At 41.9% G+C, this 22,444-nt stretch overlaps 1 protein-coding gene across 4 annotated transcripts in view; it reads left to right on the top strand.

The window, feature by feature from the left end:
• RPS6KA5 (ribosomal protein S6 kinase A5) overlaps nt 1-22,444 on the top strand; it is a 167,370-nt gene that overhangs the window by 136,565 nt on the left and 8,361 nt on the right. For all 4 annotated transcript variants that reach the window (XM_032766512.2, XM_032766513.2, XM_075065641.1 and 1 more), the window contains 2 exons: nt 4,770-4,863; nt 8,917-9,087. In XM_032766512.2, coding sequence (XP_032622403.1) covers nt 4,770-4,863; nt 8,917-9,087 — 265 coding nt within the window. The remainder of the gene's footprint in view (nt 1-4,769; nt 4,864-8,916; nt 9,088-22,444) is intronic.

The raw sequence follows: 22,444 nt of genomic DNA, 5'->3' as shown, positions 1-22,444 counted from the left end.
CAGACACTGATCTCTGAGGTGTCATGAAGCTGCATGTCATTGATCCATCTTTACTGTGACTCCTAAGTCTTCTCGTCTCATGCCTAGAGATTCCTCTAATGACAAGACAATATAAGACAACGTAAGGAATTCTTCTTAAGAGCCTGGAATCACTTTCAACATCAAATGAAAAGTAAAATGAAAAGACCATCCAAAGTGGTTCAGTTTGTCACTTTTGGTTACAGGAAACCCACATGATAATAGAGTCTTTCCTCCACAATTCATATCTCAAAATCCTGGCCATAAGTGACACCCTTTCATTTTGAGCACAACTTGGGAACTGCAATATATAGGGGACGTGTTCAAGGTCAAAAAGGATGCAATTGGTGATCCATCAACTCCTTTATAAATCAGTATAGACCTGACCTTCCCTCTGCAGAAGCAACCTTTGGCGTGAATGTTCTTCAAGCAGTTGCCCCAAGATAGGATTAACATTAATTTTGAGGAAAGAAGGAACACTGTTCTATCTTCTCTCCATCCCTACAAATTTTTTTTTCATGCTGCTAGCTATGTCCCACATGTCTTGGATTCAGGGAGATGTCGATATAGTAGAATGAAAAAAATTGTTACCTGATGATTCTTCTTCAAGAATGGGTGCTCCATTTCAGATGTCAGGGTGTTCAACCATGTCAGTGTGATCAACCAGTGTTCATCAGAGATTTTCAGTAGCAATGTCCGTCTGGGATGCGTATGTGCAGCAGTCGTCTCGTGGTGCTGTTGGTACCTCATCTAGCACGCACATAGTCGAACCTCCTCAGTTCCTTCTCAATCGTCCTTGGCCTGAGATAGAACTCCATGGCGATATGCCAATGTCTCTCTCAAACCTAGAGAAATATAATTAGAAATATTTTTAGCTTTTTTCTAGTATAGTTAGTTTAATTTGTTTTAATCAGTTCAATTTTTTTTCTTTTTCTTTTCCTCAGAGTGGGGAATACTTAACCTGATTCAGAATGCCTGGTTCCCAGGCTTTAAGAGATGTGAGTCTTGCCATGAAACTATGCCCATCTCAGACAGCCATTCTCTCTATGTTGACTGCCTCGGTGATTTGCACATTCCCCAGAAGTGCACTCACTGCAGCAATTTGAAAGCGAGGGCCAGGCATGATTGAGACCACCATCTAAAACTTATTCTGATGGGAAATTTCTCCAACCGGCCTCCAATCCAGGGTAACAGACTCTTTCCACAGGGGACTCCCCGGGCACATCCACTTCAACCAAGGACAACACTCAGTCCTCTAAAAGATCGAGGAAAAAAGACATGACCTCTCTGCAAAGGGAGCTGCATAAACAGAAACCGTCTTTTGCCAGATTGCTATCCTCGGTGCCTGTCAACCCCTGGGTAAGCACCTTGAGGCACGGGGAACATCCGGCACCATCTGCACCGGGACCTCTGCTGAGCCCCATCAGAAGGAGAAGGAGTCGAGGCACAGATCTAAGACTGCCTTCTCCCCTACGGCACTGACCACACAGATGAGAGACATGGTGCCAAGACCCTCACTAGTGGTTATGCCTCCATCACCAGTTCCAACAATCCTGTCGGTACCAACGGACAGTGTAAAGACAGCACTGTCCACATCAAGTAAGTCGAGCTACAAGTCATCAGCATGGTCCATGGTACCTCCTAAAATAGCAACATGGGTACTGATGGCGCTGAAACCAACACCATCACAGAAATTCCTGCAACAAAAAGACATCATGGTCTTTTCAATACCGCAGTCCCCACTCTTTGGCACTGATGGCTCCCCTGAGCATACTGCATCAGACCAAGCAGTATCGCCTACCACCCCGCTATTCTCAAGCAAAGATGATGACCACCAGAAAGAGAGGATGTCTTCTCTTCACACCATTCTTCACCTACAGAATACAGACCACCTTGGGAACCTATGAAATCAAAGGCCTCTTGCATGCAACCATGGTACACAGTCATGGATGTGCCCACCTATGCTCTTCTCCAAGCAATGGTCATCTTGGGATCCATGGGCAATGTACAGGACTCGTTACAACAGACCCTCAACTCCACCCAGAGGTGAAATCAGATCACCATCCTCCATAATGGAGATCTTGGAAGCCCAGGAGGAAACGGGAGATGAGAGGGAAGAGGGCACCAAACAGGACATAACATCACCTGTGCATAACTCTTGTTTGTCACCAGAGGAAGCATTAATGCCCCTACCTCCCACCACAGCAGATGATTTCAAACAGTTCCAAAAACTGTTCAAAAGGGTAGCTGAGAGTCAGGAGATCCCAGTGTGCGAGACACCCATCACAAACTCCTCCATTGGACATAGCTGACTTCTAAAATAGCATTGTCATAAATGACACCATCATGTAACTGGCAGAGACAGTCCAGCAAACACCAGCTACTGTCCCACTAGCATGCAAGAAGGCGGACAGGAAGTACTACATGCCCGCCAAGGGTATGGACTTCCTTTTTTCCTGCCCACCACCCAACTCCTTAGTAGCAGAGGCCACAAATCATTGCGGCAAACAACCACAGTACAGGTCCACTCCACAGGATAAGGAATACAAGAGATTCGACCTCTTCAGTCAGAGGGTCTATTCCTCTGTGACACTACAATTCCAAGTGGCAAATTACAGTGTGCTCCTAGCCAAGTATGACCACGATAATTATGGCAAGCTGAATGAATTTATTAATGACCTCCCAGAGGAGAGGCTTGGAAAATTCAAAGCCATACTAACTGAGGGACAGCTGCTTGCCAGAATGGCACTACAAGCATCCCTGGACATAGTCACTGCAGTGAGAATAGCAGCGACAGCCATAATAATGCACAGAGCATCATGGCTGCAATCTTTGGGGATTCCAAAAGATCTCCAAGTGAAAGTGGAGTATCTCCCATTTGACAGAGAAAAGCTTTTTTTCTACCAAAACATACAAGGTCCTCCACTTGATGAAAGATTTCTGAATGACTCTCCATACTCTTGGTATATACACCTGCCACAAAATGGAGATGTTACCAGCAATACCAATGAAACAGACATCTCATTCCAACGTCAGCAACAACAAGAATATGAACCACAAAGTCAACATCCACTACCAATACAGAGTCCTACCTTTCGGCCTTTCCCTTGTGGTAGTAATGGCACACTTCCTCAAACAAGGGATAATGGTTTTCCCATATCTAAACTGTTTACTAACAGGGCCTACCTGGTTAGAAGCAATAGACAACATTCAGAGGACTATCACACACACTCTTCTGGAAGGTAGGGTTACAAATAAACAAAAAACAACTCTAGTTCCTATACAGCAATTGGACTCCATCAGGGCTCGCCTCGACTATAGAGGCCAGGGTATCATTACTGATGGACAGATTCATAACTCTGACCAATCTTATCTAGGTAGTCATGACTAGCCCACAAACATCAGCATGAACCTGCCTACAACTATTAGGTCACATGGTGGCCATGACCTTTGTGGTAAGGCATGCAAGACTACACGTGTGCTGCCTACACGGTTGGCTGAGTTCAGTGTACATATCAAGCAAACACAACCTGAACAGAAGCCTAACACTGCCATCAAACGTACTGGAATCTCTACAGTGGTGGACAAGACTGGAGAATGTGTACACTAAGATGCCCTTTCATCAGGATCCACCATCAGTAATAATCACAACAGATGCCTTGATAGGCTGGGACACCAACCTGAACTAGCATATAATCCAAGGGAGGTAGTCATCTACCAAGAGCCAACTACACATCAGCCTGTTAGAATTACACACTGTGTACAATGCCTATCTTCACTTCCTTCCACTGATAAATTACAAAACAGTATGCGTGATGACCGACAACATTGCCTGCATGTTCTATATAAATTGACAAGGAGGAGCCCACTCTCACTCACTATGCATCGAGACCATGAGGCTGTGGAACTAGTGCATAAATCACAATATAAATGTCACAGTCTCCTACCTCCCTGGGTGCCAGAACATGACAGTGAACACACTGAGCAGACAGTTTTCTCAGGGCCAGGAATGGTAAATGAACAGCTAAGTCCTACTAGCCATATTTCAGTGATGGGGCTTCCGTCCCATCAATGTATTCGCAAAATCACAAATGTCCAATCTTTTTCTTGAGAGTAGGAATGGGACCCCAATTACTGGGGGATGCCTTCCTAATCACCTGGGACAAATCACTCTTTATGCATTCCCCCCGATACCACTGTCCTCGCAGGTAATACACAAGATACATGTTGACAAAGCCAAGGTCATACTGATAGTGGGCCAGACAGAACTGGTACTCTTACCTAATGTGCGTGAACTCTCTCACTTCGGACGGACCTGCTGCCACTTATAGTTGAGTATAGTGCTATTATTTAAATCAATATTATTTTATCCAAAATGGATTTAATGTTTCCATACAGCCTTGGAAGTACTTCTCTGGCATGAGGGTGGAATAGTTTGTGCCAATGTTTCAAGCCTAATGGGCAAGTCTGCATTGCTTATGGTGTTTGTAAAATAACACGATTTTTATTCTTAACATGCCAAGACATGACTGAATCATAAATGTGTTTTGTTTTATTTATTTACCCCCACTCTGCAGGACTCACTTGTTTGGTTGGTTCAGTTTGCTTGTTTGAAGGTGCTGACTTCTAATTGTGTATATTGAAAGGGCAACTGTTCTAATATTCCAAAATCTGGATTAGGAAGAATTTAAAAAAATAGATGTAACAATTTTGACTTGAAATTTGCTTTGTTAATCTTGGTCATTTTCCAGAATGGAAGCCAACACCCAGAGGGAAATAACAGCTTTGAAACTCTGTGAAGGACACCCTAATGTAGTGAAATTGCATGAAGTTTATCACGATCAGGTATTTTGAAGAAACTATAATAAGCATTTTCCAAACACATTTTGTTGTGCATAGCATTAACTCTTGTGATAAAGCTTACTGACACACTGTATAGGCAGCTTTTTCCAACTAATTGAGTCTTGTCAACCTAGAAAAAATATAGCAAAAGCATTAAAACCAAAGGAGATTACATTTTTATTTATATACAACAAAAACGTATTTGTTGGAACTCAGGTATACTTACTTTCCTTCAGAGGTATTGTGAAGTTTAAATGATATTTGTAACACACTTGGAAGTCCTTGAATTAATGGTGCTACATAAGTACCAAAGATTCTTTCATAATTTTGTTTGTTTTCAAATGAGGCAACCCAAATAATTTAATAAATTACCAGATTTAAAAGCAGTTCCTTTTAAAAAAAAAAAATAGACTAGAATATGCGTGAGTTTTATTTAGTTATAGAAACCTCAGTTATCTGCTGTATCCAAGCATAGCTCAAATGTAATGGACAGCGGTGGCCTCTGGGAAACCAGAGCAGCTGGGTACCTGCTCTATCTTCCTCTGTTGGTGTAAGCTCCCCAGCAGAAGATCAGGTGTAATGAAGCCAAGCTCCTCTCCACCCCTGACATGCCCCCAGCCCCCTCCCAAAATGTTCCCTATGCCTTTATGGAAGGGTCTAAGGGAACAGCTGGTAGGCATATGCAGCACAAAAATGCGCTTAGCAAACTGAAGAATCTTAATCCACAATCTTTAAGGATGGAGGAGATTTACATTTTCACTATTTATACTTTATGTACTAAAACATGTTCAGAATGTATTATCAATGTACTTTTTTGAGTCCTTAAGCAGAAGAATCTGTTTAAATTAGCTCTTCGTGGCAAGGTGCTATCTTTATTTTCTTCTTTTGAGCTCAATCAATACTTAATAAACAAGATATAACAATAAATATACTCTTAGATTACTGTGAATCTGATTAGCCTACCTCCAACCAGCCACTCATCCTGCTTTTCATCCTTCAACATGTAAATAGTCACCAGCTCGAGGCTTCCGCAGATTAGAGCTGGTCAATTTTTTCCAAATTTTGAAATTAAAAAAAAAAAAAATTACCATTTTTTTCTGAAATTTTTTCCGTATTTTTTACTAGCTCTACTACAAATCTAATCAGGTTCTCCATTGGGAATCCTACTCCAACTGGACCTGCCAATGTTTGTCAGGCTATGACTCTTTTTTGGCAAATCCTGGGACATTTGCCATTGTGAGCATATTTTTTATGCTCTTTCCCTGCCCCTTCCGCTGTGCTCAAGGATGGGGGAGAGAATTGCAGAAAAAGTAACCTGACAAGCCGTGCTTTTAGCTTAACTAATGAGATATAGTCTCTGTTCCAAAAAATACCCACCCATCTTCACAATTCTGCTCCTCCTAATACTGCCCTCCACCATGGTTAGGGGACAGACAAAAGCTGATATCTCTGTTCCCCTCACATTTTTTCATACTTGTGTCACCTGCCCCAGATTATGTCCTTAGAAATTTTTGTTGGGAGATAGGACTGTGTAATGAGGTTTACAAATCCCAAACTGAGCATCAGCAGAAGGGAGAGGAGAATCTTCCCTACTTAAAGGTTATCAGGCTGATCACACTGCTGAGGAGGGAGGGAGAGCTCAGTGGTTTGAGCATTGGCCTGCTAAACCCAGGTTGTGAATTCAATCCTTGAGGGGGCCACTTAGGGATCTGGGGCAAAATCAGTACTTGGTCCTGCTAGTGAAGGCAGGGGGCTGGACTCAATGACCCTTCAGGGTCCCTTCCAGTTCTAGAAGATGGCTAAATCTCCATAATTAAATTAAATTAAAAAACACCTCTGTGTAGCTACCAGAACTGCCAGTCTTGAACACATGCAGCCACAGTTGTGACCAATGCAGTAAATAAGACCAGCTATGAAAGAAGGAGAACAGAGAGGGAAAGGGAGGCAGAAAGGCTTGGGATAGCAGAGGGCAACAGCCCATGCCATGCTGCTTCTGAGAAACTGACAAAGAGACAAAAGGAGACTGCAAGCCTTGGAGTTTAAGGGCTGATAGACTCAATTTAAGTTAAGAATTCATGGACTGGTCTAATTGTAGATGAAGAGGACCAGTTAAGACAAACCTAGGATCCCTAGACAGACTGAATCAAGAGCAGTTGACACAGTGACAGTGGCCATCTCAGATACTCATACTCATTGTTTTTCAAGGCTGGCTGGCTAACCAGCCCCATCTTACTTAAGGGAACTACTGAGTTCTCAATTCCAAGGGACCAAAATCTTTGTGCTTATGGGCTCGTGAGGTCACAATCCATCTGACAAAGTGAAGAAAGTCTGGGCTATAGTTATCCTTTTTATAGAAGCAAAGCCTATATAACAGTGTCCATAATGAGTGGGATTTCCCTGTGCTGGGGAATTCCTGTGTAAAGATACCCAACTGCGGAAACACCACCTACCCTTTATTTCTACAGTTTCTGGGCAGGATTCCCTTAGCATAGGGAAACTCTGATCCAAAACACCCTGCTGGCCTCCTGTCTGTGAGTCTTCTGCCCTTCTGCTACCCACAACAACCTCATGCCCTACATTACTTTACTTTTCCCACTGCTCCTACTTTTACATCTCCATAGCCTTTCTGTTTTTCCTAGATCCCCAAACCTGACTGCTGTCTCGTTGATTTTCCATAACTCATCCCACAGCCCCACCAGTCTCATATTTCCAGCTGTCTCCCACAAATCTTATGTCTCTTCATCCAGTATTCTTTATGTCTCTCTGTCCTGGCCTCCCCCCATCAGCCCTCTTCAGTCTCTTTGTACTCTTTCTCTACTCACCAGCCATGCTGTCCTTTCCTCCTCCCATTATGATCATCTGCCTTCAAAATGGCCCCCTCCTCAAAACCCTTTAATGCTACCTCTTCCCCAGTACCCCACTAACCCACTGCTAACAATTAACAGGTTTTTAAAAAACAAGGAAATTCCCACAAAAATTACTGTCGTTTCTCCCAATCACAAACGAACATATGACATTTACTCCAAATTCAGACTTTGTAACAGTACAAAAAAAAGACTTCTCAAAATTAGTTTTTAGGAGTTAATCGTGTTGAAGTTGTAATAAAGTTTGTGCATTTGAGCATAATTCCATGTATTACGGATGGTTGTATGTTGGAAGAAAAAAGGAGTTTGTTGTGAAGTTGTGGAGTCTTGGGTGCATTGGTGACAAGGCATGTAAATTATGATTGGTCTTTATGTTAATGTTTGCCTTAAGTGGTGACTTCCTTGATATAAAAAAGAATTGTCTTAAAGGAAATACACTGGCACAACCTTCACTTTTAGTAACAAAGTTTACTGTTGGGAATATTAAATATATATTGTGGTTCTAGTAATGGTACAGAAGCAGCATGTATCCTTCTGTGTGGGAGATGGGATATGAAGCAGATGAGGATAATTAAAGACTTGGAGGTAAACTTTCAGGAGGCTGTGCAAGGAATTAGCAACTTTTTTCTGCTATTAACTTGAAGTCTGTGATTAATTCTTCATGCATAATGATAAAAATGTACCCTTATGTGGAAGCAGGCAATGTTCACCGCTCTTTGAGCTAGATCCTACCCACTAATGTATATAAGTGAATCCCATAGACGTCAGTGGTAGCCATGAGCACCAGACATCTCTAAGACTAGAATTGGGTTCTACATATTTTTGTACTCATAAAACAGCATTATAAATAGAAGTTTTACTCATCTTGACCTCTGGAAAGAGAGATCCTACTGCAGTATAGCATGTAGCTGGTGGAAGGAAAATGTGTTGTGATACCGAACAAAGAACCAGACAAAAGAACTGATGAGAAAAAAGTGACGTTATGTTTTGCAGTTTAAAAGGCTCTATTTTCCCACCATTTTCTGTCTTAAATGATACAGGTTTTTTTTTCCTAAATACAGTTGTGTAGTATTTTTAATAATAAAAAGTAAAAAGTTAAGACTTAATTATTAATATTTAAAATCCACAAAGTGTTGATATATAATCTAAGTTTTCTAAGGTCTCAGATTAAACTGTTTTTTTTATTTTCTAGCTTCACACATTTCTAGTAATGGAACTGCTGAAGGGAGGAGAATTGCTTGAACGCATTCAGAAAAAGAAACACTTCAGTGAGACAGAAGCCAGTTATATCATGCGCAAACTTGTTTCAGCTGTGAGCCACATGCATGATGTAGGAGTCGTCCATAGAGATCTGAAACCTGAGGTATAGTGTGCTATGATTGTATATATTGTTCTAATACCTTACTTACACATTCTTTAACAAAGCAGTGTATCCCTTCATTAAAGTGCATGGTTACTTTAATGGAAAAAATACGGTAATTCGTGTGTTTTTCATGCCTTTTTTTGTTATTAGGAAATGAAAGTTTCACACATTTACCGTCTAATTTTATTTTATTCCATTATGCTATGCGATCAATAGTAAAAACAATAAAATACTCAACTCAGATAAGTGATTTATAAACTTTGTTTATAAAATAAAAAATTCAATCTTACCCCACCATGTAGTAATATCATGAGAAAAAAAAAATCTGTTATCAAAATTCAATTTTGTCTACTCAGAGACTAACATTCTATTCTGTTCTAATCATAAATGTATGATTATTGCATAGCATAGCTACAAAGTGGTATTAAGGTTGTTTCAGTGCCTTTACTGTGCATTTTCATGCCTCCTTTTACTTCCCTGTGAATTCCTGGGTTTGAAGTGGTTGTTTCTGATGGAATTACAGTGTCCTTGTACTGTTTTTACTCTCAGTCTCACTCTAGTTTAATACAGTTTTCACCTGAGAAATAAGGTAGGTGAGGAGGTAGTGGGTCTGTTAGTTAAAAAAGAGAGGGTTGTGGGGATCAGCAGTAGTCAGAACTAAAATGGCTGCCTGAAGCCAGAGCTCTGAGGAGATAAGAAAGTAATCTGCCTCCATCAACCTACTAAAGCTACTAAACTCCACCAAAAAACAAAGCACTGCGTTGCAGACGATGGAGTCTCAAAAACAAAAAATAATTAAAAATTAAAAATACAGTGTGGAGAGGCCCCTGACAGAAATGTGGAGGCTGAAGAAAATCAGTCTCCAAGGCAGACATTTGGGATTTGATCTCCAAGGCCATGAGAAATGATCTGATGACTGATTCTAGCAGTAAAGAAGGAAGTAAGTGATTTGAAAGGTTGAGTCACTGTCTGTACCGGAGATTGGCCTGAAGGAAGCTAGTGACAGACAGACAGCCATTGCTGCAGAGCTGTATGATAGTGCTGGAACACAGAAAGAAGCATCTTAAATTGGATGATATAGAAAACAGAGTGCGAAGGAATAACATCAGAATTAAGAGACTGCCTGAAAATGCTGAAGCAAGAAATACAATCTGGTATATAAAAATTTTAATGGTAGATTTGTTAAATCTTAGTTCTCTAGAAGATGAGAGAATGCATATGGTGCTGTTCCCCACACTTGGAGCTTATACTAGATCCAGAGATTTGATTGTGAAATTTCATCAATCTCAGCAGAAAGATTTAACTATGGAAAGAGCCAGAGAACATTCAGAGTTTGTACCCAAAGATGACAAGCTGTAATTTTTGTATGACCACTCTGCCCTAACTTTAAAAAAGAGACGAGAGTTGGGGGAAGTTTCAGCAGCACTCGAGGGCAGATATGTTACTGATGGGGATTCTCATTTAAATTCTCATTCAGCTTTCAAAATCAGTTTTACCCAGTAAGATACTTTACACAAGGAAAAACTACAGTCCACTCACTTTGGATAGAAATCAAAATCTCAGAAAGGCAAGAGGATACTCTGGAGGTGGAAACTAAGTATAAAATGCTGGAAAACCTTGACAGATGGTCAAATCCAAGAACATTAGGATAGGAAAAGAAAAAGACTCTAGAGAATGTTCTGGCAATGGCAAAAAATGAAGCTGTACACGAGGACTCAGATACATGAATAGTTACCAAAAGATTACCCTGAAAGAACTTCTTGAGAGTCATTAAGAATGAACAGTTTAACAATAACTATGTTAATGTTATAAAGAAAAATAGTATGAAGTTTGTTTGTTTTAATTGGGATGATTATAACTCTGTATTTTAGAGTGTAGAGCATATATAGGACAATAAGATGAGTGGCCTGGAGGTGGGGAGATTGGAGAAAAGAGAAAGGGGTTGTTGAGGAGCACTTAGAGGTTCTGTGTAAATCCTCCCCATGTGACTCAAATAATCAGATGGCAATCTATCCCTAAGGTCTCATATGTGGAGAATGTAACTGTTGGATACAAGAGAAACGGTTCATGGGGAAAGTACGTCTGTTTAGGGTTCCTAAAAACACAATTGTTTGGGGGCTGAATTATATGTGATTTTGGTATTTTATTTTTAAAAATAAGGGGAATATACAGGAGAGGGGAGGGAATCAGGGATGGGAGGGAGATTTAATACAAGATATAATGGAAATTTACAAACCGAAATCACGCCATATTCAGACTCACAGTTCTGAATACAACATAATTTGCAACAAGAGACATTGGCCACTCAAGGGTTCATGCTATCAAACAGCTAAATAATCCGTTTCAAGTTTTTCAGTAAGCTAAATAGTTATTCTCAATGGCTTTTCCTTTTAAAATAACATCTTTGAATTTTAAGGGGCTAAATAATGTTGTTAAGAGGGAAAAAAGCCTTGGCTGAATTTTTTACAAACCTCATTCTCAGATTGTTTTACTTCAGGAAACTCGTTTTCAGGAATGGCATATTCTGGGCATGAAAGATGGTTGGTTTCAGTGAAATCTTTTGTTTCAGCCAAAGAAAAGAGGAATGGCCATAATATTTGCTAAACATGTAATTATTTTAGATTGAAGATCAAGTTAAGGATATGGAGGGATGGTTTATCTTATTGACAGGTACAGTTATTAGATTATTAGTAACAGTGGGCTGACGATATGTTTCCAATCACAGCGGGAAAAAAAGACTTTAAAATACTGCAACACTTTGGGGAAGGGAAATTATACTTGGAGGAGACTTCAGTTGCACACTAGTTCCTTATTGGACAGATCAGATAAAGAAGATGAAGTGTGTAGGGAAGCAAGTGCAGCATTTACTTCTCTGTGCCAAAACTTCAGTGTCTCAGTTTGCTGGAGAGAAATGTATTTAGGGGAATGAGATTACACATTTTATTCACACCCTCATCATTTACATGCTAGAATAGATTTCATGTTAATCTCGAAATCCTTTATGAAGTGAACAAGACCTCTTGTACAGAAGAAGAGGAACAATGGATTCTTCTTTGAGCTATTGCACATGTCCATTCTACTGTAGGTGTGTGTGTGCCTTATGCACAGATGTCAGAGATATTTTTTCCCCTCGGTGCTACCCATCACATCAGCTTGAATGCCCCCTTTTGCTGCACTATGGCATGCTGGTGTAAGAGGGTGGAGCTGAGCACCCCCAGTTCCTTCTTGCCACCAGTGATGGTTTTCAAAGTGATCTTGTACTTGTTTACTCAAATGCATCCCTCATTCATTTTAAATAGTTGCAGTTAATTATTGTTTCTTATTAGGTGGATAGTTTCTCAAGTTAGTTAGTGTTACATTTCTGTTTTTGGTGTCATTTGGTACTGTTCCTTTTCTTTTGGTACCAGGCTTGGTACCACAATGAGGCCCTGCTCCTCAGTGTTTAAGTCCTGCAGGACATGTTCAAAGCCTGTGCTGGTCAGTGATCCTCATCCATCCTGCCTGAAGTGTTTGGGTGAGGCCCACATTAGTGACGAATAACACATTTGCAGGGGCTTCAATCCTCTCTTGAAACGGTGAGACTTATGTGCTTAATTATGGAAGCAACATTTTGACCCCCAGTCAAGTCACTGCATGAGGAGAGCACCCCAAATACTTCTCCATGGGTATGGAGTGCTCCACCAGATTTTGTTTGGCTTCTCCATCCTGATCCCTGGTATCGAAGAAGAGACCCAGGCCTCCCTCGGTCTCAACATCTTGTTCATCAACCCTGGTACCCAGGCAAGATAGAGGCAAGGACTCTACTAAACATGTGGCAGAGAGAGCTACCTCAGAAGCCTCACCTCCTAAGGGGTATTTGCTGCCTCCAAAACTTGTGCCAGGTTCAGTGAGGTTGTCCTGAGACACATTTCAGGAGCCAACAGTTGATGGAACTCCCATCTACCCCAGAGGCGCATGCAGCCACAAGAGACTTGGTTAGTGCCTCATTACAGGTTTCACCAGCACTGGAAACTTCTGACTGGTTCTTGCTCCTGCAACTCACCCCTCACCACACCAAGAATCCCCAAGTATCACTACTTACACCTCCTCTCAAACCAGTCTTATCAAGAAGGAAACCTCTCATGATTTCACTGGTATCACCCTCCAAGGGTTCAAGATAACTCTCTCCGGTACCATCTGCATCATCACCTCAGTTATTGGAAGCCTCTGACTTGGAAGTGCAGTCTCTTGTATCCTGGACAGGACACAGCATTGTGGTAGGAATTTTGGGCATTTATCATGGTTGGCTGCTTGATTGCCAAGACATTGCTACAATCTGTGCTAGACATTGCAGACACTTTGGCCAGAGAAATGGCCTTGGCAGTGACCATGAGAAGGGCATCCTGGCGGTACAGTTTGGGCATTGCTCCTGGTGTGCAGCAGACCACAGAGTACTCCAGGGAGAATTCTATGCCAAAAATTAAAAAATTCTTTGTACAATATTTAAAAATGCTGTGAAATTTTGCTTATTTTATTTGTCAAAAATAAAATATAATCACGCCAATTTCTTCTGTTTTGGTAATTTATTTCAAAATCCCTGTCAGCAATGATGTCTGTAACAATACAGACAACAAAAAAATATTCAAGAAATGTTTTTTTGATAAACAGATTCCTTATTCGGCATATTAATACAGAACTTTACATAATAATTCATTTAAAATACAGAAACCTATTTCCCGCACTCCTGAGAGAGAGTGCAAAGGCTTGGGGAGTCGGAGTAATGGAGGAACTGAGGGGAAGGGAAGTAGTTGCTGGGCAGGAGTCTAGGTGTGAACCTGGATGATTGTTGGTTGTGGGTGGAAGAAGTAATATGGAACAGTTTTTTTTGGGGGGGGGGGGAGGGATTATTAGGGAGCCTTCCCCATGCAGACACTAGACCCCTAGCCTCTCCCATTCAGTCAGGCATATCTGCCACTGTTCTCATGTGTCCCTGCACACCCACTCTCATTCAGCCCCACCTCAGTCTGTCCCCCCAACTAGCCCTTCTGAACCCCAGTCCATGATCCAGCATCCCCGTTTTCCCTACTTTGTCCCCCACGTGATGTCTCCTCACCTGGCTCTGCAGGAAGAGTGCTGTGAGGAACATAGCTTATCCACTTCCTTCTTTGGGGCTGGCTGAGCCAGCTGCCCTCTGTTCTGGTGCCACAGCAGGCCCTGGTGGGTGAAAGGCATAATTGATGCACCTCTCTGGCAGAACGAATTTTCTGCAGAGAGAAAAAATTGTGGGAGACATGAATTATGCGTGTGTACAGTGGCACAGAATTCTTCCAGAACTAAGAGAGGACTTGGCCTTTGATGGTCAGCTACTTTTTTCTGACACAACAGACGAAACTCTGCGCTCCTTCAAGGATTCTAGGGCTACCCTTTGTTCCTTGGGGGTGTATCCACTGGCAGTGCAGAGGCATTCTTATGATGGACAACAGCAGCAGCAACAATACCGGCCACAACGCCCGTTTGGGCTGTCTGTCCCTCCCCCAAGAGAGCAGGACTACCCTAGCAATGGGCATAGGTCCCAAAGGTGGAGGCATTCGGGTCTTGGATTTGGCCAGTCCGCTCTCCCTTCTCTGGTGCCCCCAAGTGCTCATTTTGACTTGTTGGTCCAAAGCAGTGATCCAGTCATGACTTCTATTGGCCCTTCTACAGAACTTCGGGGACAGGATAGGCCATTTTCTCAGTGTTTGAGATGCAGTTACTACAGGCAGCTGAGGCCTAAGCAATGTCAGTTTAGGTTATCCAGTTGCTCTCCACACCATCTGTACCTGTCCCTCTTCAGGGCCCCTCTCATGAGATACTGCTCCTCAAGCAGGTCTGTTTTTTTCCTGGCTTTGGTAGCAATGAAGGAGATTCCTTCGGAACACTGGAGTCAAAGTTTTATTCTCAATATTTTCTGGTTTCCAAATCCAAATGTTTGTTTATTGCCCTTGAGCTGTCCATGACTTTTACTAAAAATAACCATGACAAAGTCTTAGCTTTACCGATGTATTATGTGAACAGGCAATGGGGAGCACACTCCAAGTGCTCTGCCAAGAGACTATTAGGCTGTGGAAGTTCTGCATTGAGGAGGGGGTTACTCCAACAGCTGGACACTTGCCTAGAGTCCAGAATCCCGACGATCTTCCTGTTCACTTCCACAGAATAGGAAACATAGACTTCTTCGAGTGCTGTCCCTGTGGGTGGTCCACTCTAGGGGATGGTGTGTCCCAGTTGGCCATATGGTACTGTCTACCGTTGTCACTCACAAAACTCCAAAATCCCACCAACCATAGTGGGTTCTGCTTCACATTCACCTAGAGTGGTGGACCCACAGGGACAGCACTTGAAGAAGAGAAAGTTACTCACCTTGCAATAACAGGTTCTTCGAGATCTGTGTCCCTGTGGGTGCTCCACTCCCCACCCTTCTCCCCTCTACTTTGGAGTACTAGTATGATTTCTCCACGGTAGAGACGGAACTGACGAGGGTGCGGGACACGCTCTCAGGAAGATTCCAATGAAATGGGAGATATCAGCTGAGCGCGTGCGTCCCAACGAGGCGCTGCTACCAAAGATCTCCGATCAACGGTGCCGGGACGCACGGTCACCTAAAGTGGAGCACCCACTGGGACACACATTTTGAAGAACCGCAGTTACTTCAAGGTGAATAACTTTCTCTTTTCTGCTCTCGAGTGGGCATCAGTCCAGTTTCCAATACCTTCCACCTCAGTTGGCAGTCAGCTCCCCTTTCTGCTTTCCCTCAGATCTCGATCATTTCACTGGCTGAGATAGTGTTGGTTTTCTAAGCTTGCAGTGTCATTTTAGCCTCCCATATCCTTTCCTCTCCATCCCAGCCTGGTCACACTCTGAATCCTGGTTTCAGCTCCCTGCATCTTATGGTGTGGTTGTTCCATGGTTGAATGAGGAGGAAGAGCAATGTTTGGTGGCTGTTTGACAGGTCCTGCTTAGTACTAGAAAACCCCCTCCACCAGAATACCTATTCAGCAAAGTGGAAGTGTTTTTCAGTGTGGGTAATTGGCCCATGGAGTTCAGCCAACGCTGGCTGGTATCCAAGACATCTTGGAGTATTTACCGCATCTTCAGTCATCGATGTTATAGTTAGCTCATTGACAGTGTATCTAGTTCTAACAGTCTTTCATCCACCCATTCATGGAAGATCGGTGTTTTTCAACGATGGCGAGATTCTTAAAAGAAGTCCTTTGTCTCCATTCAGTGGTCTGTGAACTGGTTTCCTTGTGGGACCTAAACACAGTCTTAGCAGTTCTGATGGGACCTTTGTACGAACATCTAGCATCCTGTCTCTTTCGTCTCTTGTGTCAAAAAACTGTATTCCTTGTGGCAATAACATCTGCAAGGAGAGTGTGAGAGCTGCAGGCTTTGATAGCAGAGCCTCCTTACATGCAATTATCCCAAGACAAAGTGACATTGTGGCTGCACCTGAAATTTGTATCTAAAGTGGTCTCTATTTCATTTAAACACGGCAGTTTCATTTTCCTGTGTTTTTGTCCTAAGCTGCTTATCTCTGGAGGAGCAGCATCTTCACACATTAGACCTGAAACTGTGTCTGGCTTTTTACCTGGGCTTCACCTTGTCTGTTTGTGTTGTAAGCAAACTGTATGAAGGGACAGGCAGTCTTCTCGCTGACTATCTGTAAGTGGACAACTTCCTGCATCAAGACTGCATACAAAACTGCTTTGGCTACGCCCCCTCTATTGTAGCAAGTTCATTCTATGAGAGCACAAACTAAGTCAATAGTGTTTGTACGTGATATCTCAATATTGTATATTTGCAGGGCTGCCATGTGGTCATCAATATGTATTTTTATGAACCATTATGCCATTACTGCAGCATCCAGATCAGATGCAAACTTTGGGAAGGTGGTTTTGCAATCCTTGTTTAAACAGAATCCGAGCCACTCCCCCGGGTATAGCTAGTGAGTCATCCAAGTGGAATACTATGCTGCATCTACTCAAAGAAGAAGAAACAGTTACTTAATCTAACTGTGGTCCTTGGAGCTGTGATGCAGATGTGTATTCCACGACCCACCCTCTGACCTATCCGCATCAGAAACTAGTCTCTGGGCATTCACTGCAAAGGAACTGAGTGAGGTGCAGGCAGCGCTGCCTCATATAGACAGGGGAGGGGGAATAGCCATGAAGGGCGAGCGCTGCCCCTCTACTGGTACTTCTAGGCAAATTTCTCCAGCTCCAATGAACAGTGGTACGAACACCAAAATGGAATACATACCTGCATCACATTTCAAAGAATCACAGTTACAGTAAGTGACCATTTCTTTTCTACTAATAAAAGGTAATAGTAATATGATGTGGATTAGTATCAAGTGGGTAGTGGTTACTGTCACATCTACCTATTAACTATATTTGATTTAAAAATGAAAAATAATGAATCAGCTGCAAACTAATACAATAAAGACTCATTCTGAACCTTGATGCCTTTCTGATCATGCAACCACGCCTTCCTTTCAAAACAGTTCTTCTGCAGTGGTTAAACAAACAAAAACCCAACCAACAACTCTACTTTGCAAAACAAGAGACTCCACTGTACAGTCTTCTCCTTGTGAGTAGAGGATGAGAGGACAAACAAAACATGACAGAGGTATAGAAATATGGCTTAATGCACTATTGGAAGGTGCTCAGCTACAGTAGTGATAATGATGGCATAAAAACCTGAATAGAACAGAATTTCTCCAGTAGGACTGACCCTCAAGGGATGGTTATAATATATGACCCAAGTGCAGATGATATAGCTGTTATCTCAGAAGATTCCCAGCCGCTTTCTGTCTGGAATTTAATATTCTCTCCCACTTACAGCTGAGGCAACTGTTACTCTTTTTGCAGAATACTTTGTGTTATGGTTGCCTAGCATACAGTTGTTTATAACTGTTTCAAAGTTAAAGGCTAAAGAAGTCTGTGCGATAATGGTACTAAGGTGCTTTTGAAAATCTCACCCAAAAACCTAAGTGACTTCAGAGCAAAAGGATTTGTGCAAGTCCCCAGGAGATTTGCTTTTGAAAATCCTACCCTTTGCTTTTAGGTACTGTCTGTGAATTAGTGAACATAATAAATCATTGGGGAAGTGTCATGAAATTCTAACAAGATAAGAAAATATATTGCCAAAATGCTTAATGTAGAACTTAGATTGCTGGTTCTCTGTCCATCAGAGAAAAAGTAGCATTTGAGGTAGGTTTTTGTAAATACGGAACCATCTGGAACTGAGTCTCCCCATTTACTCATGTTACCATCTTAATTTAAAGACTGGTTCAGATGTTCGGTTTGTAAGGGAGTACTTCATTCTCTTAATAAACTGGTCACATTCTTCAACTCATCTCAATAGAGCTAATCTGTAAGAACAGAAATCTGAGAAGTTGAAGTAATGAAGGGTTACTTATTAGTGAACAGTTTGCAGAATTTACTGCCTCCACAGTCAGACTAGCCCTTCCTCTCTTTTTCCTGCTTGTTTTTAAAGTTACTACTTTAAGGCAGTCAGGAACTGAGGGTGGGATGCAGTTTTCCACATATAGATGTGGTCAGTGGACCTTTCTGCAAAAGCATGAGACCCCATTTAGGCTCTAACTACTCTTTTAACAGTACCAGTCAGGGTTGCTTGGTGTGACTATGTAGATTTAGTGAAATACTGATAGATAAACTATTTTTTACATGGCAGTTACATAAATCATTAAAGTAGAAGAGGGAGTTCTTAATTATGCAGCACCCCTCCCTATCCATGCTACTATGCTATAGGCATGAGATGTTTTGTTCTGCAAGGGACAGGAATCTATTGGATAGTAGCAAAATTTAGGGAATTCACTGTAGTAATGAAATAAGAAGAGGATGTGCATCTGCCCTCCTTGCCCTATAATCCTGATGTGCAGCCCCTTATCATGCTTGCCCTGGGCTCCTCCCCCCCACAGCTGTGCTAGTGCTCTTCAGTACTGACCTGCACCCCTATCAAGACTCCTTCTCACCCACAGCTCTGTAAGACAAAGATGAAGGAAAGTGTACATCCATTACTTCATGGAAAAGGGGAGAATAAGTAACAGGTAATGCAGAGAAGGCTGAAGTATTTATTGCCTTTTTTGCTTCAGTCTTCACTAAAAAGTCTAATTGTGATGAGATGCTTAACACAATTAATATTAACAACAAGGGGGAAGGATCTCAGGCCAAAACAGGAAAGAACAGGCTAAATAATATTTAGATAAATTAGATGGATTTAATTCAGCCTATGAAAAACTAGAGTACCTATCCCATGCTACCCCCGGTCGTTTCTTTTGTAAACTGAACAGTCCCAGTCCTTTTAATCTCTCCTCATATGGAAGTTGTTCAGTATCCCTAATCTTTTCTGTTGCCCTTCTCTGTACTTTTTCCAATTCTAACACACTTTTTTTTTAGAAGGGGCAACCAGAACTGCACGCAATATTCCAGGTGTAGGACTACTGTGGATTTATATAATGGTATGATGATATTGTTGGTTTTACAGGGAATCCTCAGACTTACAACACAATTTGTTCCTCAGAATTGCATTGTAAGTTGAAATGTAAGTCGAAAATGCCTTTCCCATAGGAATCAGTGATATGAAGGGGGGATTGGTTCCTGAACCAAGGTTCGATACACTATTTTCACCACAATAACCCAGATTTTTGTACTAAATGAATTATAGATAGTGGCAACATCAATGTATTTTGTCAACAGCATTCAGATAAACATATAAACTCACATATGTTGCTCAGAATGCCAGCAACACAGGCTCAGAAAGCCAGGGAGAACGGCACACGTGCTGAGCCTCAGCTAATCACTGTTCAAGCTTTCTGTTTGGCTCACAGCCCTGGGCTCAGACAATCAAAAACAAGTGGCAACCCGACCTGGCAACAAGCTACCCTGCCGTCTCGAAGCCAATCAGAAGCGACCCCTTCCAGCTCTATACCAGTATAACACCACCAGGAAGTGATTTCAAGCGAACTTGATGCAAATCGAGTATCATAAGGGTGAAACAAGCATCATGGGGTGGCATGAGACTTAAGTCAGACGTCATAAGTCCAAGGACTCCCTGTATTATCTATGCCTTTCCAAATGGTTCCTAACATTCTGTTAGCTTTTTTGACTGCCACTGCAAGTTGAGTAGACATTTTCAGAGAACTAGCCAAAATGACTCAAAATTCTCTTTCTTGTGTGGTAAGAGCTAATTTAGACCCTATCATTTTGTATGTATAGTTGGGATGATGTTTTCCAGTGTGCACTACTTTGCATTTATTATGAACATTGAATTTAATCTGCCATTTTGTTGTACAGTCATCCAGTTTTATGAGATCCTTTTGTAACTCTTTGCAGTCTGCTTTGGACTTCACTATCCTTGAGTAATTTTGTGCCATCTGAAATTTTGCCACCTGAATGTTTACCCCTTTTTCCAGATCACTTATAAATATGAGAATAGCACTGGTCCCCGTACAGGTCCTTAGGAGGCCTCTCTACATTCTAAAAACTGACCATTTCTCCCTACCCTTTGTTTCCTGTCTTTAGCTAGTTATTGATCCATGAGAGGACCTTCCTTCTTATCCCCTGGCTGCTTACTTTGCGTAAGAGCCTGTGGTGAGGGACCTTGTCTATGGCCCTTGGGTGAGGGAAAAAAACAGTCTAGGCCTTGCTTCCCTCTGTGCTGGGACATAGAGCAGGCAGCAGCCTCCTCGGCAGGCGTTGGCTTGGCTTCCCTGGCAGTCTTCGCCATCAGTGAGACTCCTAGAGCATAGTCTGGGTGTTTGGGCTCCACCACCAAGACTATCGCAGGAATCAGCAGTGTACATCCTTTCCCCTCTGTCATCCACTCCGACTGACCTGGGCTGCCTCCTTTTATCCAGCTTTTCCACCTGGAGCATGTGCAGCAGGGGAAAGGGGGCGTGGTTGCCTAGGCCCACAATGATAGGTCTGCCCCCGGTGGCCCTGTGCGAGGTTGGTACATCCCATCACAGGTAACTCAAGTGTGGGAATCTTCCTCACATCCTCTGCAGTGATGAGCAATGCAAAGAATTCATTTAGCTTCTCTGCAACTGCCTTGTCTTTGTCTTGATCATCCAGTGGTCCTGCTAATTGTTTGGCAGGCTTTCTGCTTCTGATGTATTACATTTTTTTCTGTTCCATTAGCTATCTTTAAGGATCCATCGAGGACAGGTGAGGTTCCATAGGAATGGAAAAGGACAAACATTGTATCCAGCTTTAAAAAAGGGAGAAAAGGAAGGACCTGGAGAATAATAGGCAAGCTAACCTAACTTCAGTACCTGGAAAGATACTGGAACAAATTATTAAACAATAAATTAATAACAATAACAGAGGATAATAAGGTGATAAGCAGTAGCCAGTACGGATTTGTCAAGAACAAGTTATCCCAAACCAATCTTATATCCTTCTTTGACAGGGTAATCAGCCTAATAAATAGAAACAGTAGACGTGATATAGCTTTACTTTAGTAAGGCTTTTGACACTGTTCCACGTGATATTCTCATAAGCAAACTAGGGAAATATGGTCTACGTGCAATTACTGTAAGGTGCTTATATAACTAGTTGAAAGACTATTCAAAAAGTAGTTATCAGTGGTTCACTGTCAAACAGGGAGGATGTACCAAGTAGTATCCTCCAAGGGTCTGTTCTGGGTCTGATAGTATTCAATATTTTCATAAATAACTTGAATGATGGAATGGAAAGTATCCTTATAAAATTTGCATACCAAGCTGGGGAGGGGTTGCAAGCACTATGCAGGATGGGACTAGAATTCAAAATGATCTTGATAATTTAGAGAATTGGTCTGAAATCAATAACACAATATTCAGTAAAGACAGGTGCAAAGTATTGCACTTAGGAAGGAAAAGTCAAATGCACACACAAAACGGAGAATAATTGAATAGGCATCATTACTGCAGAAGAGTCTGAGGGCTATAGTGGATCACAAATTTAATACAAGCCAACAGTATCAAGGTGTTGTGAAAAAAGCAGATAGTATTCTGAGCTGTATTACACAGGCATGTCATATGTAAGACATAGGAGGTAATTGTTCTGCTATACCCAGCACTGCTGAGGCCTCAGCTGGAGTACTGTGTCCAGTTTTTGGCATCATACTTTAAGAAAGATGTGGATGAATTGGAGGGAGTCCAGAGGAGAGCAGTAAAAATGGTAAAAGGTTTAGAAAACATATCCTATAAGGAAAGATTGAAAGAACTATGCATATTTAGTATAGAGAGGAAAAGGCTGAAGGGGGACCTGGTAAGTCTTCAAATAAGTAAATGGTTGTTATGAAGAGGACATTATTCAATTGTTTTTCATGT

This window comes from Chelonoidis abingdonii, chromosome 4 (genome assembly GCF_003597395.2).
Source record: "Chelonoidis abingdonii isolate Lonesome George chromosome 4, CheloAbing_2.0, whole genome shotgun sequence".
NCBI lineage: Eukaryota > Metazoa > Chordata > Testudines > Testudinidae > Chelonoidis > Chelonoidis abingdonii.
The sequence above is the reverse complement of the archived record's forward strand: the minus strand, read 5'-3'. Positions and strand labels throughout refer to the sequence as shown.